Source organism: Equus przewalskii, chromosome X (genome assembly GCF_037783145.1).
Source record: "Equus przewalskii isolate Varuska chromosome X, EquPr2, whole genome shotgun sequence".
NCBI lineage: Eukaryota > Metazoa > Chordata > Mammalia > Perissodactyla > Equidae > Equus > Equus przewalskii.
In genome coordinates this window covers 55944780-55968301 of record NC_091863.1, presented here as the reverse complement: position 1 = coordinate 55968301, position 23522 = coordinate 55944780, and the positions used below count along the sequence as shown (strand labels likewise).

Here is a 23522-nt window from a genome sequence, read left to right as displayed (position 1 = left end):
TTTTTTTTTTTTTTTTTTTTTTTTTTAGCGCTAAAACTCAAATTCGCGGCTAATTAGCCCCAGTTCTTCCGCTACTCAAACCCCTTGAAACTACATCTCCCAGCATGCTCTGAAGCTGGTCTGACCTGATCTCAAATGGTCCCGTAGGGCAACAAGGATGGTTAGTTTTGACCGTGCTTATTTGTGCTGTAAAATATCGATCGTAATTGGCAACTCTTTGGGCATTTATATCTGCCGACCTCGCGTTTTTGAACTGTGGTCACTAAATGAAGGGATTCTGACCTGGGAAGGCCCATGCATTCCTCCAGTTGGATGGAGAGTGGGGACAGTGTCTCCGGCGATCTCAAGAATAGGAGGGAATGTTGACCAGGGAGCACCGCTGCGGCCGATCAGAGGAGCAGGAACCGGAGCTCGGGCTGAGTCCGAAAAAAGCCGGATCCGGACGGTGGCTCCGGCACGGCTGGAAGTGGAAGATGGAGGAGCCGGAGGAACCGGCGGACAGTGGGCAGTCGCTGCCCCCGGTTTACATCTACAGTCCCGAGTATGTCAGCATATGCGACTCCCTGGCCAAAGTCCCCAAACGGGTAAGAGAGGTTGGGATGAAAGACCGTGGGCTTTTGGGGTGGGGGTGGGGGTGGGGGCCGGTGGACCGGAGGGCATTAGGAAGCGGAGAGGATACTGGGCTGGGGGAAATCTTCAGCAGAAACTGGGTCAGCTCTCCCAGGTGATGGAGGAAGTGTTCCCTTATAGTTTCTGAGAGCGCAGCATTTATCAGCGGGGTGTCCAACGGACGGGGGGAGGGGGAAGGGTGCGGGGGAGGGAATGGCACTGAGGGGCTGGTGTCTCTATGGCAAGGGATCTCTGAAGTCGTGGAGAAGAAGCTGAAGGAGAAAAGTGTTCCATGACCTCCGTAAGGCCCGGTAGCGTTCGCTTTAGCGATTTAGATACTTTGTATCTATATTGTCTAAAGTGCATTGTAACTGTTAAGTAAAAAGAAGGGAGGGGAGCTAAAAGTTAGTTCCTTTGTTCAGGATGATGAAGTCGACGGGATTTCTCTGAATAAAACATTTGAGAGAATATTTTCTGCCTCTTTTTTCTTTTTTGCTGACGTTTTTAGGCCAGTATGGTACATTCTTTGATTGAAGCATATGCACTGCATAAGCAAATGAGGTAAGCTGTCCTGTCTTTTGTGAACAGAGCCCTGAACCTAGGTGTTCATAGCCTTAATATCCTGCTTCACAGTGGGGTTAATAACGGAGAGAATGGTCCTCTTTTTAAAGCTTTTTGTAATTCACCGTGTTTGTAATCTGCCTGTAACCTAGAAAAAGCTCTTGAAGAATTAAGAAAACTTGAAAAAAATACGTGAGGCAGTTCAGATCCATTAGAAACAGGACTTTATCTCTGGGAAAGAAAGTATCCTAGGGAGGTGCTTTGTGGAGATTTTGAGGTGAGTACGTTTGGGTACTAAAACCTGTCTGATAGAAAAAAAGGTGTTCAGCTGGGAGGTGTTCTGGTTTGGGTTTTTTTTTTCTAAGCCAGATCTGAGAGTGTGGGTTCAACTTAAGACTTTCAGACACCCCATCCCCACCAGCAACCTTTAATGAGTGAGCCTGGAGACAAGTCAAGACCAAAGCCAACTCCTAGGAGGAGGCCAGAACTCAGCACGGAACTACGTGCTTCTTTAGAAAAATGAACTTGCCATTTGTCATTATAAGGGTAAATATTATGACCTACCACTTGTAGTAATATTGATGACATTTTCTGGCCAAATAAGTGAGTGTCTGTCCATGCCAGCTAGTGTGGTATGTATGCTTTGTTTATCTCCCAGAAGGTAATGGAATAGGTGTTCACATTTTATACTTGTTATTAACAAAATCATTTAGTGAGTACCTTCTTTACGAATGTTTTTCAGCCATTTTTTAACCTATATATTTGGTACACATAAAAACTACATGGCTTCCATTAAAGTTATTTAACCTTTCAAAAATTACTTTAAGACAAACAAGAAATCAAGGCAAAGCAAAACTGTGCAGTGTCCTTCCAGTTAAGTAGGGAGGCTCCCCGTAAGTATTTGTTAAATCAGAGGAAGGCTGCTAGAGAGGGGAGCTCTTGGGGCTGGGAAACATGGTCCAGGAAACTGTGAAATCTTTATTTGAATGGGCAGATTTGTTACTTCTGAGGGTGTAGATGTGTTTTCCTGAAGAAGAAGCAAGAGTCCTTGGATTTTGGCTATGTATATTTAATTTTTGAGGCTGGACCATAGGATTCTGCTGGCCTGCTTGGTGATTGTAGTAGCCTCTATCGTCAAATTAATTCACAAGAAGCTCATTTCCGTGTTCCCATTCAGCAAACATAAAAAAAAAACAGTACTGCCTCCCTGTGGCCTAGGTCATTGCTCTCCCAACTTGAATGTGCGTACATATGAATCACCCTCTGAAGATACAAATTCGGATTCAGTAGGTCTGAGGTGAGGCTGAAGTTCTGCCTAACGAGCTCCCAGGTGATGCTGCTGCTGGTCCGTAGACTGCCCTTTGAGTGGCGAGGGCTCAAGAGCAGTAGTGGCAGTGGCAGAGTCAGGAAGAGGAAATGGGGACTAGGCAGCTAGAGGTTAGAGGTGCTGAGTCCAGTTGGCAGCTTAGTGTCCTGTAGTCTCTCAGTCACTCCTGGTTGTCATTTCTTGTGAGGAGGTGCTTGAGCACCCCTGAGTGAAGCCCAGTTCCAACCTGTTCGCCCCTTCTCTACTTCCTCTCCAAGGCAGATGCTCGGGGCCAAGTATAGAAACTTTCATGTTTTGGGTTGCCTATGTTTTTATCCTTTAATCTTAATAATAATGATAGTTATCCATAAAGCATTTTCACGTATGTTATCATTTAGTCTTCATGTAAGTTCCATGAGATCTTCCTACTGTACACATGAGGAAACTGAACTACAGAACAGGCAACTTACCTGAGGTTGTAGAACTGGGAAGTGCAGAGTTAGGACAGGAACCCAGTTCTCTGACTCCAAATTCAAAATTCATGACAATACAACTACCCATTAAAGTAAAAATATAGCTGAGAGGATTATATGGCCCACTTAGGAACTGATTCAAATGAAAATGTCTCTGCCTACTGGTTTGTCATGAAAGTTGTAACTCACAGGGTAAAGTTTGTCCAATACCTGATTATTTAACTTAAATATGATTAGTCACTTTTTTTTTTTACCTCCTATAAATGCAAGGGAAAAATCTATCCTCTCACCCCTTATTAACGTGAGGAAGTGAAGACTATAGTGCCGTGGAGGGACAGAACATGTTCCTTCAGCCCTCTGGAACCAGAAGCTGGAGTTGTATTTTCTGCTCAGACTACTGGCTCCTGCTTCCAGCTTCTGGCATGCTCTGGGTCTGACTCACTCACCTCTCTTTGTTCTCTGTTATTATTAGGATAGTTAAGCCCAAAGTGGCCTCCATGGAGGAAATGGCCACCTTCCACACCGATGCCTATCTGCAGCATCTCCAGAAAGTCAGCCAAGAAGGAGATGACGATCATCCAGACTCCATAGAATATGGGCTAGGTAAAGTCACTACCGGGCGACGATGGGAGATAAAATTCCATCTATAGGTCGGAACTGCTTCATCTTTTATAACTCCCAAGATGGTCTCTAATACTTTTTAATTAAGAACTAAGTGTTAACCACAATCTTAATCTCTTAGTTTAGCCACGTGTATCTCACTTAACAAGCAAACCACATGAGTTGAGCAAAACTGAGTGATGGATCAGATGAAGGAAAACCTTTCAGTTGCTTAGGCCCTAATAGCAGTGCCCAGGTCAGGTCTGACTGTATGTGTACTCATTTAACTGTCTTGTGACCTTATATTTTAACTTGAGTACAGATTTATGTTCTGGCTAAGTTTTCTACCTTATTTCTCACTAAATAGCTGCATTTTTAAAAACTAAGCAGTTAATAGGATAGTCTAGAGAAAGAGCACGGTTTAGTAGAACATGGGACTGGGCGGGGGCCGGGGGGTGTCAAGAGACCTGGGTCCCAGGCCTGGCTCTGTGTGACCACAGATAAGACCTATAGCCTCTCAGGGCTCGATTTCTCCATCTGTAAGATATGACTAGTTAATCTTGAAAGTTTAGCCTTTCTAGCTCTAACACGTTAAAAGATCCTTTCCCCAACATTGGAGATGTTTATCTTTCATTTGGAGCTGTTGTTAGCACAGTTGCTTTTTGGTAGGAAATGTTGTCACACCTCAACCTATTCCTCCTAAGAGTTCTGGACCCAATTCCAATGTGTGGAGGGGGGTTTCCCCTCATACCATGAAGTAGTGTTCAGGACACCAGCTGAGTGTCCTACAATTCAACTCAATTCTGACACTATCTACCTGGAGAGAGCACCAAATTCCACAGGTAGGGGCCTCAGCCCCACAAGAGCGCTCTCCACTTCAGATGCCAGTTGCAAGCCCAGGTTGTTACCTGTGCTTCTGACTGACTGGCTACAAATTGGATGTTCCAACAATCCCCTCCAACTTAGGATGACAATTTCAAATCCCGATTGTTATCTGTACTCCTGACCAACAGGCTGTAAATCAAAAGTTCCCATGACCCCCTTCTTGGGTTCAATTAATTTGCTAGAGTGGCTCACAGAACTCAGGAAACCCATTTACTCCCTAGATTACTGGTTAATTATAAAAGGATCTAATTCAGGAACAGCCAGATGAAAGAGATGCATATGGGAAGGGACGTGGAGCTTCGATGCCCTCACTAGGCCTGCCACTCTCTCCAAATCTCCATGTGTTCACCTTCTCCGAAGCTCTCAGAACCCTGTCTTTCTGAGTTTTTTTGTTTGTTTTTATTTTGAGGAAGATTAGCCCTGAGCTAACTGCTGCCAATCCTCCTCTTTTCGCTGAGGAAGACTGGCCCTGAGCTAACATCCGTGCCCATCTTCCTCTACTTTATATGTGGGACGCCTGCCACAGCATGGCTTGCCAAGCGGTGCCATGTCTGTACCTAGGATCCAAACCAGCAAAGCCCGGGCCGCCAAAGTGGAACATGGGCACTTAACCGCTGCACCACCGGGCTGGCGCCCCTTCTGAGTTTTTATGGAGGCTTCATTACATTGGCATGATTGATTAAATCATTAGCCATTGGTGATTGAGCTCAATCTCCAGCTCCTCTCCCCTCACAGGAGGTCAGGGGGTGGGACTGAAAGTTCCAATCCTCTAATCACATGATGGACTCTACTGGCAACCACTCCCCTACCCCGAGCCCCCCACCACCTTACGTGGGGTCCACAAGTCACCTGATTAACAAAACAAAGACACTTTTATCATTCTCATCACTGAGGAAATTCCAAGAGTTTTAGGAGCTCTCCCAAAAATGGGATGAAGACCAAATATGTATTTTTTATTATAAATCACAATATTACACTCTTCTTTCTCCAATTCATCTTTTAACAAGCTCTTCCACTGTTTCCCTGAAGGTTATGACTGCCCAGCCACTGAAGGGATATTTGACTATGCAGCAGCTGTAGGAGGGGCTACAATCACAGCTGCCCAATGCCTGATTGATGGAATGTGCAAAGTAGCGATTAACTGGTCCGGAGGGTGGCATCATGCAAAGAAGTAAGAAAATGACCTTTCTGCTTTCTGCCTCTTTCCTTGAGTCAGTTTCTCAGTTATGTAAACTCTTATGCTTATTGTATTGGCATTTATTGAGAGATTTGTGTATGCGTGCGTGCGGTGTGTGTGTGTGTGTGTGTGTGTGTGTATTCTGAAGAGATAGAAGTGAAATAGGAGAAGGTAACGTAATATGGTGGAAGCGCATAATTGAAAGTCGGGACACCTGGGCTCTACGCCTAGCTTTCCTGCAAACTTGGCTAACTGACTTGTGCAGATTAACCTCTCTAGGCCTCAGTTTCTTCTTCAGGAAAATGGGCAGGGCAAAGGATATAATTAGGCAATCTCTAAATCTCTTTTCAGCGTTCTGGAAATTGCTCTGTCTTCAAGGGACTTATACTCTAGAAACATTAAAAAATTAGAATAATTAGAGAGCAACATCAATTTTGGTACCAATTGAATACATGTATGAGCTGAAGAGATTTAGCAGTAGAGAGAAATTAATCATGGAAGTCTTGGAAGAAGTGAATTTTAGAGCAAGTTCTTAAAAGAAGTGGCAAACAGATTTTCAAATAGGTGGAGAATTGATGAGAATAGATTTAAAACAAGAGGCTGAAGAATCGAGGAGGCTTATGTTGCCATCTCTAAGGAAAGTGACAACCAAGAGTTAGGTGTCACTCTAAGGAGAACGGGCTTATGAAATAGCTGTTCTTAGGTGCTACTTGGCGTTAGAGGAAAAGTCTTCTTGAAGTTTTGTGTTAACATTTCAAACAGCTGTACTCTGTGTCTGAAAAGGACTGCTGGGCCTCATTCAGCATTTGGCATCTTGCTTGATATGTCTCTGGTGCTTAATACATGTTGAAGGAAAAGGATTTTTAAAACTCTGAATTTATCAATGTGCTGTGTGAATGAAATGAACCGGCAGTGGTAGTAACTGCTGATGTGTCATTCACACACCAACTGCTCATGCTATCGGCCATGACCTTGGTACTCTTCCGTTGAGTCTAGACAAAACAGCACTTTATCTTTTCAGAGTAAAACTTTGAGCACAATTTCAGCGTATGCAGGTTAAGGTAATAACATGGAATTTTTTTCATCAAATCGACAGATTTCATGACCAAGAAAGTCCTGGAGAAAGTTTACTACTAGAATTTCCTACTGAGGCAAAGGAACAAAAGAAACCAGTGGTTAGTAGTGAGTTTTACATGGTCTTAAAAACAAAGAGAAGCAACCTGCCTTTTGTTGGCTTTTATTCTATTAAAAGAACTCAAAGTAAAGACAGTGATCCCTGGGAGAACAAAATGACCCTTTCTCCTTCAAGCTGCAGATGAAAGGGGAAAAACAAGCTTCTCTGAACCAAGGACTTGTATGCCCTCTTGTACTTAGCAGGTGGAGAAGAAAAGTAGTGTGGTTTCATGGAAAATGCCTGGTTCTACAGGTCAGATCTAGTTTCTGCCTGTGGTACTGGAGGATCTTATTTATTTAAGTTCACTGCTTAAGATCTGCTAGGGCCTGGGCCAGTTTCCAGAAGAATACCCAGTTACCTGACACTTCTTATCACTGTTTTGCCGCCAAAGGAAGCACATCCTATCTTGAGCCAAATCCTGGCTGCTCCTGGACTATGTGTAGGTGTGGGCATACCCACACGCCATTATCTTGACTGTTTCAGACAGCTTTCAGCTGATCCTGCCTGGAAACAGACACACCTGTGGTGCATATAAATTACAGAGACTCTCTAGAGATTGCTCCAATTCAGGTCCAAATTCCAGGGGGTTCTTGGCACCTCTGGAACCTCCCTGTAGATGGACCACAAGCATTGAGCCTGCAAACTTGCATCTAGCCAGCATTTATCTGTTATAAACACAATATTTGTTTAAACCTCTCCATCTCCAAATACATGTACAGACCCATACATGCCATTTATTCATTCAGCATGCATTGATTAAGCACCTACTCCATGCCAAGCAAATGTTTATCCTCACTAATAAACAGACATATAGAAATTGAAGCATGGTATATTTTTTCCCCTACCAATTTTGAAAAATAAATCTTCACTTCAGAATATCCAGGTGCTGGTAGGATTACAGTGAAATTGGCACATTCTTTTTGAAAACTTTGGAAATAAGTGTTAAAAGAGTAGGGAAAACATTCGTACCTGTCGACCCAGTACTATCATCCTTTGCAGTCTATTCTAAGGAAATAAACCAATTCTGCCCTCAAGAAATTCGTGTCTTAGAGGTAAAACAGCAAATAGTTGTATTTGAAAGCTAAAGGAGAGTGATTTTCAAAGAAAATTCTGGAAAAGAAGAATAATGAGGGACTAATGCTATAAATATACAAAAGTTGAATAATGAAAGCACCGGTGCCACTGGTATAAGATTAGACAGGTGATGTTTTACTACATTCTCCAAAGAGACTGAAATATATGAGAATTCAGCCTATTATAAAGCAAGCGAATGGGAGTGGAAAGGATTATTCAGTAAATTGTGTTGTGACAGCTTGTAGCATTTATACCCTCAGCTCCTATAATAAACTAAAATAAGTGGCAGCTGGATTGAAGAGTTAAATATAAAAAAGCAAATTAAAAAAACTAGAATTCTAAAGGGGAATAATTTTCTAAGCTTAGGAAGCAATAGGAAAGACTCACAAAGGGAAAGATCAACAAATTTGACTGTACAAAATTTTGAAACCAAAATAACTTTTAAAAGTTTTATGGCCATTTTAAAAATAAAATCTCAACACAGACTGAAAAGGCATATTTGACATAAATATGACAAAGTGTGATAGGTTTATATTTTCTGAGGCACTCATACAGTATGTTGTGTAAGAAGAAATACGGGCAAAGAACATGAATAGACGACTTACAAAGGAGCTTAAGTACATCTGGAAAACATGGGACAGTGTTCGTCACTACTAATCAGAGCAATGAAACTTAAAACAACTACGTAGCTCTTCTTAAGCCTGTTTTTAACAGAATTGAAAAAGATGGTACTCAGTTTGCTAGTAATAGCGTGGTTTGGTTCAACCCCTTAAGAAAGCAGTTTGGTAGCCAACATGTATTAATGCCCTTTTATCTAATAATCCTACTCCTGAGGATGTTCCCTAAGAAAATAATTCAAAATATGGAAAAAACTATTTGCATGAAAGTGTTTATCAGTGTTATTTATTTAAAAAATTAGAAATAACATGAATGTCTAGCAATAAGCAAATGGTGAATCTACTCTAGGAATACTATGCTATTATTTTAAATGATGATTGTGAAGACTAGTGCATTTCAGCAAAATACTTAGTGTTAACAGAAAAGCAGATTTTAAAATTGTATGCACACTGCAATTACAACTTTGTAAAACACACACATATAAAAAAATTAGTGAGGATGATAATAGTGGTTATGTTAGGGTAGCAGAATTACTGATGATTTTTAAAAATGTGTTTCTCTAGTCAAATTTCTGTGATGAGATTTTATTACTTTTGCAGCTAAAATTTTACTAAAATAAAAAGAGGCAAAAAAACAGTTACAGCAAATACAACAAAGTTAAAATTTTTAACTATTCTAAATGGTTTTTTATAACACTAATATTCAGATAAGTAGGCAAAAGAGATGGACAGACAATTCACAAAAGAGGAAACCAGTAGTAAACAAACATGAAAAATGTTTAGCATCACTAATAATAGACAAAGAGAAATCAAAACATTGTATATATGTGTATATATTTTCTACCTCCCAAATTAGAGCTGAAGGAAGAAAGACCTTTGACTCATAACATCTGTTACTTTTGATCATCTCTTCTAAGGAAATAAACCAATCCAAAATATGGAAAAGCTGCGTATATGAAGATGGTAATTTCTCTTTTCTAGTAGTTAAAAAAAGGGAGGGAAGGAGACCTAAATATTCAACAACAGTGGACTGGTCAGGTAGTGTATTGCAATGTATCCACTCGATGGGCTACTACATAACCATTGTAAATAGTGGTTATGATGACTACGTAACAAAAGCGAAAGTATATTGTATAGTGTCGGCTTTGTTTCTAAAGGGTGGGTAGCTACAACATCGTACATTCGCTCTGATTAGAGTCATGTAAAAAATATGCATATGAAAAAATCTTAGAAGGAACTACAACAAAAGGATACCAGTGGCTTTGTGAGGATGATATTATGAGAGATATATATATGTATAGTACACACACATACATATACGTGCACTTTTTTTCTGTTTTCTATATTTTTCCTGTATTTTCTCTAATGTGATTATATTGCTTTTATCAATAAAGCTTTTTATAATAAAAACTGCTTGGAACAAGGTGGGAAAATTACAATACAGGCGCAGTGTGGTCAGTATGCTAGAGTTACGTACGAGGTAGAAGAAGGAGGAGTTTGCCTTCCTGTTGGTGGGGATGGAGACTTCCAAGCAGAGGGAATAATAAGAGCACGGCAGTGGGAAAGTATGGAGCATTTGGAGAACTACAAGTGCTTAAATGTGGCTGGAATGTGAGAACGAACAGAGCAAGACCAGATTATGAAAGTTTTGTGAGCCATGCTGAGGAGTTGGACTTTTTTCTGGGGCCATTGGGTATTTACTGAAGAATTTGAGAGAGAGTGGCAATGTGCTGATTGGATCAGAGGGAAATGAGACTAGAGGCAGAGGAGAAGGCTATTGCAATTAATCATTTAACAAACATTTATTAAGCTCCTGCTGTATGCCACGTGATGAGGCGATGAAGATGTATACAGGAGTTTCTTACTATTTGAGGGCATTTGGTACCAGGTGAAAGGCTACTTAGTGAATCCATTTAAAAGGGGGACTAAAATTTTAGAGTCATAGTAGAAGAGGCAAGGCTTATATGCTAGTCTGAATAACTAAAAACTATTAAAATATGTTTATTTTGTCTCTTTCAATAAAATTGAATGCTAAGCCATTCTTACAACAAACAAAGAATGTATCAAAGATTGATTGATTGTTGTCGTTTTGGGCCTAATTTTTCCAACAAAATTGTATCATCTTTCAAGATGGTACATTTCACCTCCTGCGAGACTTCTGCAGCATGATCATTAAGAGGGTTGATTTTGCCAAGATATTCAATGGCTTCGTCAGTTTTCCCAAGGGCTTCTCCTTAATCATTTGGTATTCAAATCACTCTCTTTTAAACCACTTTTAAAATCATTATCCTTATTTATTTTCTCGTCTTCAGTTGTAAAATGGTCTGCCAGATCCTTGTCAGTTTTGTGTGTTGACTTCATGATATCCTGCATCTTGTAACTGGATTTGTAATTTCACTTTGTGATAGATTTGCATTGAATTGCTGCTCGCTGACATAGCTGACAATCCATGAGAGATAAAATGATTGAACAGATGGATAGGGATAGGTGCTAGTGTTTAAAGGAGTAGGTTGTTTAAATGGGTACTGATATGAGTGGTCAATTCATTAGCTAATGCTTTCATGTTATGACAGCTTTTGTTTTCCTAAGGAAACTTCAAAACCTTGGTACTGCTGGGGCTAAGATAATAAATTCTTGGTAAAGAGAACCCCCTGTATCAGCAAGGGTCTAGTGCAGTGTTTTTCAAACTGAAGTTTGCAGCCCATTAATGGAACATTATGTCGATTTGGTGGGCTGCAAGCAGCATCTTTTGATATCAAGGTGGATTTCATGAAACCTGTTCTAGTGTATATATTTGTGTGTACTAGGTCACAAGGTAAAATGTCAAGCCACCGTAGAGTGGAATGACTGTGAACTTTGAAGTAAGACCTAGGTGCAAATCCAGGCTCCACCACTTACTGGTCGTATATGTAACCTTGGGGTAATTCCAGAAACAGCATGTGCAGAGGCAGAGGCGTGAAACTGAGGGAGCTTCCATGTCTGTAATTAAAGCTGAAAGCAAGGGCTCCTATAGGCAAGTGTCTGGAGGTAAAGTAGGGGAGCTATGAAGGGTCCTTGTATGCCAAGCTAAATAGCTTGGACTTGATCCTTCAGGTCAGTGGTTATTGAAATATTTTGGTCATGGACCCCTCTGAAAATCTGATGAAATCTGTATACACTGTCCCTAGAAAAATATACATCCACCAGTTGTTCCCTATAGTTTCAGAAGGTATAAGAATCTCCTAAAGCCCACGTAACCTGGTCCCTGGTTAAGAACGTTGGCTTTAGAGGCCAGCCCGGTGGCTCAGTGGTTAAGTTCGCATGTTCCGCTTCTCAGCGGCCCAGGGTTCGACAGTTCAGATCCCGGGTGCGGACATGGCACCGCTTGGCAAGCCATGCTATGGCAGGCGTCCCACGTATAAAGTAAAGGAAGATGGGCACAGATGTTAGCTCAGGGCCAGTCTTCCTCAGCGAAAAGAGGAGGATTGGCAGTAGTTAGCTCAGGGCTAATCTTCCTCAAAAAAAAAAGAACGTTGGCTTTAGACAGTGAGGAATCACTGAAGGAATCTTTAGCCAGGAGGAGGTAACATGACCAGATTTGCATTTTTTTTTAAAGATTGGCACCTGAGCTAACAACTGTTACCAATCTTCTTCCGAAAGCCCCTCGATACACAGTTGTACATTTTTAGTTGTGGGTCCTTCTAGTTGTGGCATGTGGGATGCCGCCTCAGCATGGCCTGCTGAGCGGCGCCATGTCCACACCCAGGATCCGAACCAGTGAAACCCTGGGCCTCCGAAGCAGAGCACGTGAACTTAACCACTCGGCCACAGGGCCGACCCCCCAGATTTGCATTTTAGGAATATGATTCTAGCAAGAGTCGGCAGATGAATTGGGTGGAGGCGGGGTTGTTGATAGAGAAATCTGTTAGGACCTTACTGCAATAATCTGCCCAAAAGGAGGTGAAAGCAGTGGTGATGAGCATAGAAGAGGGAATAAATTCAAGAGCCATTTAGTAGCTAGAATAGATAGGAATAGTAACCAGTTTGATATAAATGATGAGGAAGGAGTGATCTAGATTTCTTGTGTAGATGACTGAATAAATTATGTCACCATTAACCAAGAAGAGTAGGGGATAAAAACTGATGTGCTTATGGAACAGTTAATTAAAGATACCTGTTAGAGAGCCGGTGATAGAGTCTAGCCCAGGGCTTCCCAACCTTTAACTGTGCATATGAAATACCTGGGGATCTTGTTCAAATGCAGGTTCCGGTTCAGAAGTCTAGTGTGGAACCTGAGAATCTACATTTCTAACAAACCCCAGGTGATACTAAATGCTGCCAGTCTGTGGACCATACTCGGACTAGCAAGAGGCCGGAGCTCAGGAGAATCATCTTCCCTGAAGATACAGATTTGGGAGTCAACAGAATGATAGATGTTAATTAAAACCACGGAAATAGATAAAAATCATCTGGAAAGCATGTACAGAATAGTATGAAAACAAAACAGAACAAATCCTGAGCCATGTAGAATGCCAGTGTTTACAGGGCAGGTGGCAGAAGAAAGGCCTACAAAGGAGTCTTGAGAAGGAATGGTCAGACAGAGAGAAAGAGAATCAGAAAAGATTCATCACGAAACCAAACAGGACCCTCAAGAAGACTGGTTTGGATGGCAGTGTCTGCGGCGGCAGAGCGGACATTCTCAACAGGGGCAATATTGCCCCTAAGGGAGCAAATACGTTGATTCGGGGGGGAGTGCCAAAACTTAAATTTACATGGTTTATGGTCCTCCAAAGGGTCACTGTAACATAGATGTACATTATCTGTGATATTAGAATTTTATGGAGAAGTCAATTAGGAAAAGGTGTCTAAAAAGGCTTCTTGGGTGGGAGAGCAATAAGGAAAAACTAGTTGAGAAACGGAGCTGTAGAGAAGTAAAGTAAGACTTATGAATAAGGAGGTTATGGTGAAGGAGACTTCAAGGGATAAAAAGGAGTGTGCCAGGGAGACAAGGAGAAGGACATTTCAGACGGCCACAACCACCTGTGCAAAAGCAGAGCAATGTAAAATAGCTTGGCGGATTTGGGGAACTACAGGCGGTCCACTATTGCTGGAGGGTTAAGGTACAAACTGGATAATGGCGGAAGATGAGGTGGAAAAGTAGGAAATGGGTCAGCAGGGGCTTCGTGCATTTTGGAATGACCCAACTGAAAAATGCAGATTTCTGGGTCTCAGCGATCTGGCTCAGGGAGGTTTGGAGCGGTGCATCAGAACCTGTGCTTTGTGTTAACTCTAGGAGTGATTTGGAGCTACACATTTTGCAAAACTCTGCAGTAAGAAATGGTGGGCCGCTGACAAATTGTGTTAGGAAGTAACATGGTTAGATTTGTGTTTTAGGAAAATAGCTCTGACTGAGGTTATAGAGGACGAGTTGCAGGAGGCATAGACTGGAGATAGGAGATGAATAGGGTATCATCAGTCCCACTGAGTGACGAGGACTGAACTAAGCAGAGCAGTGAGATTGGAGGATGGAGAATGGTGAAGGCTGATTTGAGATAGCTTTAAGAGATAAAATCAATATTACTGATTAAGTGGATATGGGAGGAGATGAAAGATGAGGATGACTTAAATTTCTGGCTTACTTGAGCGGAGTGCCAAACAAGATAAGAATTAATAACAAGAGCTAACATATGTTGAGCTATGTGCTAGATGCTACCTTATATGCATTTTTTCATATAGTCTTATACTTTCTTACATTAAGAAGTGGATACTGTTGTTATGTCTTTTACACATGAGAGTACAGAGAGGTTAAACAACTTGCTCAAGCTTGGTAAGTGGCCACATTGAGATTCAAACCCGGCAGTCTGATTCTTCAACCTGTGTGCTTAACCCCTGTACTGTACTATACTACCTCAATAAACAGGAGTGGGGAGAGGTGTGCGGCAGAGGTAATACCCAGGGAAACTGGTTACCCAGATCTGGAGATGGAGGTGGAAGCTGAAGCTAGAAACAGAGATGTGTTGCCAGTATATAAAGTGGTGGTGCAAACCATGAAAATGGACGGGATTACTTAGGGAAAGGGCAGAGTGTGAGGAGAACAAGAAAGTAGAGCCTGGAACCCCAGGCAACACCAACTTGTAATGGGCAGGTATAGGAAGAGGCAGCACTGAATTCAGCTGAAAAGCAACCATCAGGACTAGCCAGATAATCAAAATAGAAAGGGACCATTGAATCCCAAGGGAGCAGAAGAGTTTAAAGAAGAAAAGAGCTCTCAACACTGTCGCGTGCTGTGAGGGTCGATCCAGAGAAGTACTAAACTGTCCATCATATTTGGCAATTAACATAGTCATTAATGACCTTGGTGAGAGAACTTTCTGGAGAGTGATGGGAATAGGAACTAAGGAAATGGACAGGAAAGGAACATTAATCTGTCCAAAAGTTTGAATGAGAAAGAAAGGAAAGAGAAGGGCAGTGGCCAAGGGAAAGTAGGGGTTGAGGGGTAGCTTGTTGGGTTTGTTCTAAGAGATTTAAGAACATTTGTAGGCTGAAAGGGAAATATTGGAAATATGAGAAGGATAAGAAAAGGAGCAAAGCCTCAGAGGAGGCAGGAGAGGATAGGGCGAGTGACTTTGGAAGAAGAAGCACTTCTGAAGCTAGAGCAAAAGAAGTCAAGGAGGATCTAACAGAAGTGTGCGGTGGCCTGCTAGTGAACTGAGTGCCTGCCCGGTGGCCTCTGCTTTCTCTGTGAAATGACTCTTGCCCTCTTTTATCGCTTGCTCACATGCCTCTTTGAATCCTTTGATTCTGCTTTTTGTAATCAGTCTCTTAGGAGGTCATCTCGTCCCTTCCAGATTCCCTTAAATGGGACTCACTCTATCCATGTAAACATGGGAGGAGATATTAAAACCCAACACAAGACAGTGACTCCTAACCTCCAGACTTTGTCGAGATCACATCTTGTTTGCCCACTTTGGCTGTCCCTCATCCTTGCCTCTTCTGGTGTCTCTTAACCTGTTTGACTGATCTCAGCTCCCAATATTTTCCTTTATCTCATTCTGATAATCCATTTAAGACCTTCATCTCTAGCTCGACCATGCCCTTCTTCCTTCCACAATTCTGTTGTTTGCCCTCTTGTCCCATGTCATTTCAGCCTTCTACCTGACAACGTGGGGTCTATGCCAGCTGGGCCCTCTCTGTCCTGCTTCCCTCCTAGGAGAGGGAGAGATTATTGTCCTAGAATGCTGTTGGTTTCTAATACTTCCACCTGGGGGCAGTGAATGGTAGAACCATAAAACCCTGCCTTGTGCCTTGGCAAGCTATACAAGAATGGAGAACTAGACCTCTAGCTCTTAGTTACTACTCACCTCAAAGCTACTAGAGCTGTATCCTCAAGAGCTCCAGTCCCTCATGCATAGATAGAGTGAATGACAGTGAAGTGCATTACAGTTCCAGTTCCCCAAAGGGCTCTATGCACAGTATAACTTGTTAACCAAGCAGCCAGACCCCTTCCTCTACCTGCATCACCGCACCTCTAGCCTTTACAAACAAATAGGTAACTGCATGAAAATGGAGGCCTAGATTCAGTGTCAGCCACACTGCCTCACCACCAAGGCACCTCCTTCAACTACAGAGGGCATGTCCACATCACTTCCTACTCATACCTGTTCCATGCTGGCACCTGCAGAACAGGCACCAGACGAAACAGGCCTTTACCATGGTAGCCTAGATCCTTCTGTCAATACATGTCCAACCCCTAGGGCACCAGCCCTTTCATCAAAAAGTGCCCAGCTGGACAGCAAAATAGGAACCAGCTAAGGTATGCTTTGTCCCTATGGCATCCCCACCTCCAACCTCTAAGGGATAAGATATGTTCCTATAGTTCCTATGCAACTGGAGAAGACAATATATCATGGTGTTTTCAGTGTCACACAGGGAATCCTGGCTCCATCATCTGCTAGCTGTGAAAGCTTTCTGTGCCTCAGTGTCCTCATCTGCAGTTTGGGGATAATAAAATTACCTACTTCATAGGGTTTATAAGGGTTAAATCTGATAATTGCGTTAAAGAGCTTAGCAAAGAGACTGGCACATAGTAAGTGTTTGATAAAAGTCATTTGTTATGTCCATACTGGGTTACACTCAGGGGGTCTTTCATAGCCTCTCAGACAAGTCCCTCATCCAGCAGGTCCCACTGCCTATCTAACTGAAATCAGCCCTGGTACTTTTGTCACCCACTATACTTACACTTCCTCTTTGACCATAAGCTGCTCCTGGCTGAGTGCAGACTGTTCACTATTGCCCTCAAGACTCACGTCCTTTGCCGTGGCAGAGTTTTGCGGGGGTAATGGAAGGATTACAGTAGCACTCTCTCCAGGCCAAGCCCCAAAAAGTGTGAAAGTGGTGTTTCTGGAAAGAATTTACATAGTGCTGGATAAGAGAGAAGCCTTTCTGAAATGGAGTCCCCTAGGATAATAGGCAACGTCAGCAATCCCTTGATACCACCAGCAGTTCACCTGTGCATCTTCACTACCCCAGTAACCTTTCTCCTTGGGAGAAGGGAATTTTGTCCCTAGACACAAAATGACCTTCCAGTAGCTGAAGGCCTTCTGCCCCAGCCCTGGCCTATACTGTTATATACTGTTAACTGATGCCTTCAACATCCAGGTATGGGAGGGGAGCAGGGGGAGGGGTATTACTCCGTTGCAGGAGGACCTGGGTACTTTGATCTCTGCCCCGCACCCACATCTCCAGGAAGTTGGCGCTAACCAAGCTCAGTTACCCCAAGTGAGAATGAGAGCTCTTAGTGATCAAGGCCACTTTCAAGACAGGGAGACACTTCCTTTAGGAGAGACAGGCATTTGTGATCATTAGCTCGAACCATTATAGCCCAGAAGAGTCAGGGCAGATTTGTAAACTCAACCCATACCAGGTGAAGTAGGCTCTTCGCAAAGAACCCATTCTGTTTCAGAATTCAGAATATCAAGGGTCAGTAGAAACAGGTTCCAGCCTGAGAATGTCACAGCCATTTACCCCAGCCACAGCGTAAGGAGCAGGCGGATACATCTGTAGAAAATAAAGATCCAGGTTCATCCTGGGGCAGCCCAGAGGTTTATGTCGTTCCAAGATGCCCCATTCTATTAGGATTGGGATTGTCTGTGTCCATGGGCACCACTCCACAAGGCCAACACAGCCTATTTAACTTTGCAGATAGTCTCATGGAGTGTGTTTCATACTGTGATCTGCAGACCACCTGCATCTTAATCCTAAAATGAAGATTCCTGAATCAGACCCTCTAGGAGGGGAGCCCAAGAATATTCATTTTTTCCCAGTGCCTCCCCAGGTGATTCTGATGCACAGCACACTTTGAGAATTCCTGGTCTAAGGGTTCTTCTAGTTACCCTAAATCTGACCTAACCTCTAGTATGCCTTTACGATTCCTACAATTGAGGCAAAGACAGACCAAGGTAACCTTCAGGCCCTTGGAACATTGTCCCAATGAACTTCAATGAAAATTTTCCCTCCTCCCACATCTGTAACACCTCCTTACTGGTGGCGGATCCCTTTTTCCCTGTTACCCCAGTTCATACCAGCCATTGCTGCCCATGCATCTTAAAGGTCTTCCACTTTCGCAGGTCCCATGGCCATGTGCTCTCCAACCACAGCCCCCAGTTCATACACCAGTCTTGGAGGATGCTGTTCAAAATGCTCTTCCTCCACACTTCCCTCTCCATCATACCACTGCCAGCAGACAACCTGCCAAGTGATATGGATTAACCAGGTCCTGGGGGAGCAGCACTTCTGCTACACCTCCAACACCTAATACATGAATTCTAACTCACTACACCCCTCCGTCCAGACCTCTTCCCTTCATGGCATTAATTTTTTCCAGCCCACTATTGCCCTGGCTAGTTGCTGGAACCATTGACATCCCTGAGCCTGGTCAATACTCTGGCCACCCAAGTATAGACTACCCAAGGATGCATTCAATTAACCTACACCATACAACATGGCATAGGGGTTAAGAGCAGGGACTCTGAAGTTGCACTGCTTGAATTTGAATCCCAGCACTGCCACTTTCTCTGTGACCTTCAACAACTTACTTAAACTCTCTGTTCCTCAATTTCCTTACCTACAAAATGGAGATAATAATAGTACCTACCGCACAAAGTGATTGTATTACATGAACTGTATGTAAAGTACATAGACTAATGTACGGCACATACTAAGCACCAAAGTGTTTGCTGTTGAGTGGTATATGAATTACACTAACTGGATCATTCAGGTGTGAGATACCAGTTAGATTTCCTTTTGGCACAGCCCCATCTGCCCATGCCAAAAATTGAAGGACTCTTAACCTAGAAACCTTTGAAGTGAAATTCAGTCATCCGCCCATAGACCTCCTACTTCAGCAGCCCTGGAACTTCATGCCCTTCCTACTCCATGATCACTCATCCAGTCTTTTGCTACTTCCTGGTGCATTTGTCTACCTTGTACCCTGCAATTAGCCCCAGCCACCTAAGGCTGAGAGACCTAAGCCTCAGCCTAAGGCTGAGTTTCGTTGTGAAAGAGGTGCTGGCTTTCTAACAACATCATGGTTGGCCCACTGCCTGATCCACTGGAAGGTTGTTGATCAGGAAATAGTTTGGGGGACCACCCAAGGGGACCTTGATCTCATAATTCTATTATAGATATGCTTCCCCCACTTAACCTCAGCATTCTCTCTTAAATGTAATTTTGGTGTTCGCTTTCAGGTCCAGGTACCAGAACGGGGAGTAAATTACACTCTTAGTTATGCCCCGCCCCTTGCCTCCACCTCCACCTCCTGACCGCAGATCAGCCGGACCCCTCTACCAGTCTCACTAACAAAGGAAATGATCAGACTGTTATGCCCAGAGACCAGGGAAGATATTTTGAAAGTCTGAACAAAGATCGTGACAGTGGATGTGAAAAGGAAGGAGAGCACTTGAGAGTGATTTTAGAGGCAGAATTGACTGAACTGGGTGATCAATTAGCTGTTTGGGGTAAGGAGAAGGGAAATGTCAAGAATACTCAGTTCCTTGCCCAGGTAGGTAGCAGCATTGTTACTGAGATTGGAAATAGCTCTAGCTCACCAAAAAACTTACAGAGATATCGAGGGGTTTGTGACATACAGAAATCTGAGTGGGTAAATGTTGGTAAGTAGGAGAAGATAGCAGAGTGTAGATTGGTTGGTGGGTGTCTGGTTGACATCCCAAACTTAATATGTCAAAACGTAACTCCTAATCTTCCCCACCATGTGGCAGCCCTATTCTTCCAGTTGTTCAGGCTAAACCTGTTCAATCTAAACATCATCTTTGACTCCTTTCTTTCACACCCCACATTCAATGTGTAAAAATCCCCGTCAATTCCGTCTTCAAAATATATCCAGAATCTGACCGCTTCTCACAACCTCTAGCATTACAGCCCTAGTCCGAGCTGCCATCATCTCTCCCTTGGACTTTGTAACTGCCCCTCAAATGGTGTTCTGCTTCTGGCCTTGCTCCTCTTTGGTGCGTTCTCCACACAGTGGACAGAGTGATCCCGTTAAAACGCAAGTCAGGTCCATCACTCCTCTGCCTAGAACGCGGCACTGACTCCCTGTTTCACTTGGAGTAAAAGCCGAAGTCCCTACCATGGCCTTCAAAGCCCTGCACAATCCTCCCTCTTCGCCCTTCCCCCTGTAGAACTACTGTCTCTTCTTCCTTTCCTCGCTATTCTCTGGCCACTGGACTCCTTGTGTCCCTTGAACATACCAGGCATGTTCCCACCTCTAGGCCTTTGCGTTTGCTGTCCCCACTGCCTGAAATACTCTTCCTCCAGATAATGCCCCTTCACCTCCTCTAAGTTTTTCTTCAAATATCGCTTTCTCAGTAAGGCCTTCCCTCACCACGTTTTTAAATTTGCACTGCAAAAAAGCTCCCACTGGGGGCCGGCCCTGTGGCACAACGGTTAAGTTCGCATGTTCCTCTTCAGGGGCCCGGGGTTCGCCGGTTCGGATCCCAGGTGTGGACATGGCACCACTTGGCAAGCCATGCTGTGGCAGGCGTCCCATATATAAAGTAGAGGAAGATGGGCACGGATGTTCGCTCAGGGCCAGTCTTCCTCAGCAAAAAGAGGAGGATTGGCAGTCGATGTTAGCTCAGGGCTAATCTGCCTCAAAAAAAATTTTTTAAAAAAAGCTCCCATTGCCCTTTCCCTGTTTTATTGTCCTCTATACCTTTGACCATCTAAAAAATTATTTGATTTACTTATTATTTATTTTATGTCTCCCCCACCACACTAGAATATAAACTTCATGGGCCTAGGAATTTTTATCTGTTTTGTTCATTACTATAGCTCCACTGCCTCAAACTCTACCTGGCTCATAGTAAACCCTCAATAAAATTTTGTCAGGTAAATGATCGAGTGTGAAAGTTGGAATGTATGGAGAGGAGTGGGAAACACTGATTCCTAACCCTTTGGGGGAAGGTCCCTCACGGTGCTATTGGTTGCCTTATTTAATGTCAATGTTTGGAAAATAAATAATAAAGTTATTAAATTGGAAAGATGAGTTAATGCCTTCTCAAGGTAGGCCCTCAATAAATATTTATTGAATAAGTCAATGGTAATATCTTAACAGTCTTATGAAATTTATCAGAACCAGGAGGAGAGAGAGGGACGGAGGGAGAGAGGAGATTTCACCCAGCAGTCAAGTTCCGAGGTTTGGGCGCTCACAAAGTCAGACAGGATGTTCCAGCATATTGGACGCGACCAAGCTGGAGGCTATTATATAAGCTTGGCGTTTTAACCAAGAGATCACTAGAGGGCGCGCAAGGTTAAATCAAGAATGTTCTCTGCTTGGTGCGATTCTATTAACGTCATCCACATTTCTATTTATTGATCTGATGTTCATCTAAACTGTTTCATCAGTTCAGAGTGTTCTCCTGAGCTAATTTCTTTCATCAGCCCAGTATCTGGCTCATAATAGGTCTTCAATAAATATTTATAGTTTGAATGAAAGAATGAATATTTAGAATCAGCGATTTTCACCTTGAAACTTTGTGTTTTACTAACTGACTGTGGTCAGTATTTGCACTAAGAAACTATCCTTCAGAGTTCGTAACCTGGCTGGTAAATATAGCACCCATGGTCCTCAGTGCCTACAGAATCCTTAGGCAAGAGGAGGGCAACGGTCTGACTTGGAGTTTGTGTGCTTTATTTGTGTGAGTGATAGCGTTAGACAACAGCGCACGTTGTAGTGCCTGAGCTAGGCGTCGCTAAAGGCCTGGGCAGCTTCTGCTCCTACATCAGCTCCTCTGTCCCTCAGGAGGGGCTGGCAGCTGGTGAAGGCTGCAGGTCACCGGGCTGGCTTATTCCCCCAAGCCCTACCAAGAACTGTTAGCTTGACTTCTGCAAATGGAGATCTCACTGCTTTTGAAACCTGTCCACAGTGTGTTTTAGAGCTATAGGATCGTGGGGAATGAAGAAAGTTAAACAGGCTTTGCTTTTAGTCCTAATTATCAACGGTGCCCACTGAAATTCTCTGAAGGGATTTTGGGTGCCTGGATTTGCAGCTTTCTGAGCTGGATTACTATGGGGGTGTGGGGTCTTTGTCCTCTCGTCATCTGATGGCTGAAGTCTCTGAGTGCCCTTGATCCAGGCCCATGAGCTGGACCCTCAGTATTAGGTATTTTTTACTAATGGAATCATTTCAAATAGCCTGACAAATATAACCCATTTTTAATAAGCTTTAGTTTTTAGAATAGTTCTAGATTTACAGAAAAATTGAGCAGATAGTACAGAGAGTTCCCACGTACCCCACACCCAGTTTCCTCTATTGTTAACATCTTACATGAATATGACACATTTGTTACAATTAATGAACCAATATTGATACATTATTATTAACTACAGTTTCTAGTTTACTCGAATTTCCTTGGTTTTTACCGCATGTCCTCTTTCTGTCCCGTCCAGGACACCACATTACATTAGTTGCCATGTCTCCTTAGGCTCCTCTGGGCTGTGACAATTTCTCAGACTTTCATTGTTTTTGATGACCTTGACAGCTTTGAGAAGTACTAGTCATAATACTCAGTATTATGTACTTTTCAGTTCTATTTTATTTATTTTAATGTGTTTTTCAGTCTATTTAATGGAATCCTTTCAAATACCCTGAGAAATACAACCCATCCTTATTGCTCTTCCCAGCACCTATTTTCATAATAAATCCGAAGCGTTTCTGAAGCTGGTCCTTGCTCCAGGAGGGCAAATGTCTACAGCAGTGGTGAATTTTTCTGGCACAGTGTGCGTTCAGAGTAATCCTTTCTATTTATTGTTCATAGTCACCAAACCCACGCTGGTATCGTTTTTTCTCAGAAAACTTAAATGGAAATTGAAGGTGCAAATTCAAAGGATGTGTCTCGAATTAATTGGTCTTTCTTTCTAGTTTTTCTAGTGTCTGACTCTACCGAGAGTCTTCATTTTCAGTTTTACTGTTTAAATGTGAGAACCAAGAGCTCCGTGGAGGAAAAGCAGAAGAAAGGCGAGTTGGATAGAGCCACATGTAGTTCCACAGCTTTACCTTAATTTAATTTTCTACCCCAACCTGCCTTTAATATAAACTGTGTCGTCACCAAGATAAAACTCAGCTTTCCTTTTTTTCCAGCATAGTTTCAAGTATTTAATCCAACTACCCACACAGATTCTTGTACAATTGATGCCACTAGATTTGGTTGGAATGCTAGTTACATTCACTTCCTAGCTGGTCTTTGCTAGAATTCAATGGGTTTTTCTTCTGAGAATCTTTATTTTCCATGCGTTTTATGTACTGTCTTTGGAATTCAGTAGAAATGGCTCTTTAAACTCTTCTGGAGACTGGGGGCAAATCGAGGTAAGGTGTAAAGTGAAAGGAATTAAAATCCCTAGTCTTGCCTGATATACTTTAATATAACAGTAATAATAAATTGTGCAGGGTGGATTGAGTCAAGTGGTAACTATGGACTTTATTCTGGACAACAAAACCTCTCTGAGATTATTACAGCTTTTCTTAGGAGATATCTTGAAGGTTGTTAAGCTC

At 42.8% G+C, this 23522-nt stretch overlaps 1 protein-coding gene across 10 annotated transcripts in view; it reads left to right on the top strand.

Annotated features, from left to right (window-relative positions):
- Positions 1-23522, top strand: part of HDAC8 (histone deacetylase 8) — a 199860-nt gene continuing 176338 nt past the window's right edge. For 7 of the 10 annotated variants that reach the window (XR_011536133.1, XR_011536134.1, XR_011536131.1 and 4 more), the window contains exons 1-4: positions 1-584; positions 1118-1170; positions 3422-3552; positions 5464-5605. Coding sequence is in view for 6 of the 10 variants with exons in the window: in XM_070605760.1 (XP_070461861.1) it covers positions 360-584; positions 1118-1170; positions 3422-3552; positions 5464-5605 (551 nt within the window). In the remaining 4 variants the exon portion in view is untranslated. Of the gene's footprint in view, positions 585-1117; positions 1171-3421; positions 3553-5463; positions 5606-9332; positions 10533-23522 lie in introns of those variants that run through there. The other 3 variants (XM_070605762.1, XM_070605759.1, XR_011536132.1) reach the window with 3 other exon arrangements.